Source organism: Mastomys coucha, unplaced genomic scaffold, assembly GCF_008632895.1.
Source record: "Mastomys coucha isolate ucsf_1 unplaced genomic scaffold, UCSF_Mcou_1 pScaffold5, whole genome shotgun sequence".
Lineage (NCBI taxonomy): Eukaryota > Metazoa > Chordata > Mammalia > Rodentia > Muridae > Mastomys > Mastomys coucha.
The window spans coordinates 100,783,779-100,787,988 of NW_022196911.1; the positions used below are offsets into that span (position 1 = coordinate 100,783,779).

The following is a 4,210-nucleotide window of genomic DNA, read 5'->3' on the forward strand; positions in this document are numbered from 1 at the left end:
GAGAGAGAGAGAGAGAGAGAGAGAGAGAGAGAGAGAATGAGCTAATGAGATATGGCCTGGCCTAGGCATGCGACCGGCCATATCTATCCCTCTCTCCTTCCTTGTCCCAGTATCTCCCTTCCATCATGGTTTCTGCTAAGGTGACCTCTCATCTCCCTCCAGTATGAAGAACGCCTGCTTGCCCATGTTTGGTTACAAACACGTGCTGACACTAACCGACCAGGTGACCCGCTTCAATGAGGAAGTGAAGAAGCAGAGTGTGTCCCGTAACCGAGATGCCCCAGAGGGCGGCTTTGACGCTATCATGCAGGCTACAGTCTGTGATGTGAGTTTGGAAGGCGAGGGCTGCCAGGTGTAGCTGGCACAAATCAAACGGGAAGGAAACAGTTCACTTGGGGATTTCCAGTGTGATGGGGGCTGGGACCCACACAGGACTTTGTACAGTACATGTAGCAAATTGCTCCTGATACACAGTCTGCCTTTATAGCCAGGCCAAGGCCACAGCTGACACCTCCCAAAACCACAGTAGTTCCAGATCTTTCCTAGGGAGAGCATCTTCCCACAGTTTCTGGAATTATTTCAGAGTCAAGCCTGGGTTAACTTGACCTCAGCAAAGTAGGCAGATGTTAGGCTGGGATTTCTTCTGGCCCAGGCCAGCTCTGTGCATGCAATAATAGGATGGGTTCCTCTTATGTGTGGAGTTGAAGAAGGCGTGCTTTAGCCTTATGAACTAATCAACGATGGATGACTTCCTTATGGGAGAATAAATGGTTATGTTTAAGGCTTGGGGCTGAGGTCCTTCTACAAGACAACTTGTCCAGTTTTTCAGCTATGCCGGGCCTGGGGTCTTTGTTTTAAATTGATGACATAGCTGGAGTCACTGTGTCATTTTGTTCTTGTTTTTGTTTTGTTTTGTTTTGTTTTTTAACAGGAAAAAATTGGCTGGAGGAATGACGCATCCCATTTGCTGGTGTTTACTACTGATGCCAAGACCCACATCGCCCTGGATGGAAGGCTGGCAGGCATTGTCCTGCCCAATGATGGACGCTGTCACATTGGCACTGACAACCACTACTCTGCCTCCACTACCATGGTGAGCCTGGTCCCTACCGTGGTCCATGCTCACTCTGGTAGTGCAAGGGCTTATGTGTGAAATTGAAAACAGCTCTTTCTCTGGGCACCATGTGGGGCTCCGCTGATGCCCGTTCCTGCATAGTTCCACAGGGATTCACTCATGCAGGGTATACACTGTCTGACCTTGGGGATGCCCATGCCTGTGGTCAGTGTTCACACTGAGTCTACAGTCATCAGCACTAGCATCTTGGCATCCAGAATGGACCTACGCGATGTGCCAGGCACAGCTGGAAAGCTCATGTTTTCCCCTCCTCTGTGAATGGCCCTTTCGTGGACTCAAGCTCACTTGTAGTTACGGAGGAAAAAAAAAGGGGGAAAAAGGACAAAGGTTTCATTGATGAAATAAAAATCCCCAGAGAGCAGAGCCTGTTGAGGAAAGGTTAAAGGGCACAGAGTCATTTGGTTTGAAGGAAAGATGGTCCGTGGGTAATTTAGGATGATACATAAGAAAACTTCTGTAAAGTTATTTTATATGTTTTAGTTAACTATAGTCAATTAAAGAAGAGGAAAGGAGCTTAAATTGAAATAGGAGAAATTGTTGTAAGCCATGAAACAAATGTAACAATGTTTAATATAGTAGCACTTTGGGTATCTGGGAGGGAGTCTTGAGGGTTTTTTTTCCTGTCTTGTCCCTGCCCACCCCCGTTTCATGAGAAAGGGTCTTGCTATGCATTCTGGGCTGGCTTGTAACTCTTAGCCTTTTTGCCTTCGCCTCATAGATTTGCGAGTACAGCAATGTGCCGCTATGTCCACCTTGTTTGTTTTTCTTTTTTGAGAAAGAGTCTCTCTCATTCTATATGTAGCCCAGGCTGGCCTTCACCTTGCAATCCTTCTGCCTCTGCCTTCTGAGTAATGGGATTAGCAGTCTGAGCCACCATGCCTGTTAATTTTTTCTGCTCTGGAGACTGAACCCAACATCTCACATTACGTTAGGTACTGCCTAACTACCAAGCCACCCCTGCCTACTCTGTTTTTTAAAGTCAATAAATGGAGGAACACCTGTAGTGTAAAAATGATCAAAGGCAGGACACTGAACTGGAGATCTCATGAGCTCCCTTGCAAGGTCCAGGTTTCCGTGGACATAGTCATGACTCGTACTATTTCCTGGTTGCTCCACTTCCTTGGTATTAACCACATACAAGTTGAGCACCGTCGGACAATGGGTGAGTCAGCAAGTTTTCACACTAGACTATACAGAGCACTGAGCACGAGTGCGAGAGAGGAAACAGCCATAAGGACCTACTCTTAGGAGGTTTAGATGAAGAGAGAGGATATATCCCTACACAGTAGTAATAGCATGGAACTCATGATGAACGCTAAGTGGGTGGGTGACACAGTCAAGGGCTATGGGTAGTCGAAGGAGGAAAGCTCTTAGAAGCTGGGATGGTGAAGGAGGGCCTCCTGGAGGAGGTGAGCTTAAGCTAAGGAAGGAGGAGGATTACGAAGATGACAGTCACTTCAGGTGGCAGGGGGAATGAGCCAGGTCAGTGCTGAATAGAAGAGGGGGGAGGGTGAGTGGCATTTGGACCATGAGGCTGAGATCATGTGGCAGATGACCAGTAGAGCGAGGTTAGACATTTGCCCGTAATTCCACAACAGTGGGGCCCAGCCCACGGAGATGGTTTGAATCTGAGCGGGAAGCAAGGCGCTTGGTTTTGGAACCACCAGTCCAGGGTTTGCAGCCGAGCTTCTGGGGCTTTACCTATCCACTCAGGCATGGCGCCATTTTCTGTTGCTAACGATACAATAGCACAGTAACGACACAGTAAGTTGAAAAAGAGCTTTAGTTTTGTTTTTAGAACTTGCGAATTTGAGGAACATCTGGTGATGATCACTGCTGGCTGAGTCCCAAGGCTCAGGACGTCATGAGGCCAGGAAGCAAGCTGGAGGACAGGGAGCATGTGTGTGGGTTTCTGTCTTCATTGGTCTCCTTTTGTTAAGCTAGTGAGAGTCAACTCTGGGGGCTTCTAATCCTACTTACTTCTCGAAAACTCTACCCTAAATACCTCTGTGTGTGTGTGTGTGTGTGTGTGTGTGTGTGTGTCTATCTCCTCAGTGTCTCACAGTAGGAATTCAGTTTCAGCACATGAAACCTGAGGGGCTCGCTGAAGCCACACCCAAACCATAGCACCCACTTTGATTAGTGGGTAACATCTTTTAAGTCTCACATTGCTTTGGTCATACCCCAAATAAAACAGCCTCAAAGGCTTAGGATCCAGGGACGCCTGCGAGACATGTCTATTAACCTTCACCTTTTCCCCGTTTCCAGGATTACCCATCTCTGGGGCTGATGACTGAGAAACTATCCCAGAAAAACATTAACTTGATCTTTGCAGTGACTGAAAACGTCGTCAGCCTTTACCAGGTAATTAGGGCTCTGGGCTTCTCTCTAGTCACCACAGGTGGACCTGACCCAGATGGCCAGCTCCTGCTGTCAGGAGCCAGGGACCCAACCAGGAAAAAATCCTTTTTAAACTCATTTTCTAGGCAGTTTACATTCCTCCCCGTAGGCTTTTTTCTCCCACCTCTCACCTCTAAGGAAGCCTGTGGCAGTGTGTGATGAAGGAAGCCTGTGGCGGTTTGTGATAGGAGTGGAGGTGACTCAGTGGGGGCGGAGTATAAAATGTTTTTTAAAAAATAAGGTTTCTCAGATATGAAGGCATGCTCGATCTGTTCTGGTAGTAACAAGTAAGACTTCATTTTAAGACTGCCAGTCGGGTGGTGGTGGTGCATGCCTTTAATCCCAGCACTTGGGAGGCATGGGCAGGCGGATTTCTGAGTTTGAGGCCAGTCTGGTCTACAGAGTGAGTTCCAGGACAGCCAGGGCTACACAGAGAAACCCTGTCTCCCAAAAACAAACAAAGAAACAAACAAACAAACACTGCCAGTCTGACCAAGGAGGGCTTGAGGGGACCACTTTCTTTGGTATGCTGTGGACATGTTTGTCTTCCTTTCTAGAATTATAGTGAGCTCATCCCTGGGACCACAGTGGGAGTTCTGTCTGATGACTCAAGCAATGTCCTCCAGCTCATTGTTGATGCTTATGGGGTAAGAATGTTGGTCTAGGAGACCCTGG

The 4,210-nt window shown here is 47.8% G+C and overlaps 1 protein-coding gene across 2 annotated transcripts in view; it reads left to right on the forward strand.

The window, feature by feature from the left end:
• Itgb3 (integrin subunit beta 3) overlaps positions 1-4,210 on the forward strand; it is a 59,555-nt gene that overhangs the window by 31,521 nt on the left and 23,824 nt on the right. For both annotated transcript variants that reach the window (XM_031351010.1, XM_031351011.1), the window contains exons 5-8: positions 163-325; positions 932-1,093; positions 3,404-3,499; positions 4,093-4,182. In XM_031351010.1, the coding sequence (XP_031206870.1) occupies positions 163-325; positions 932-1,093; positions 3,404-3,499; positions 4,093-4,182 (511 nt within the window). The remainder of the gene's footprint in view (positions 1-162; positions 326-931; positions 1,094-3,403; positions 3,500-4,092; positions 4,183-4,210) is intronic.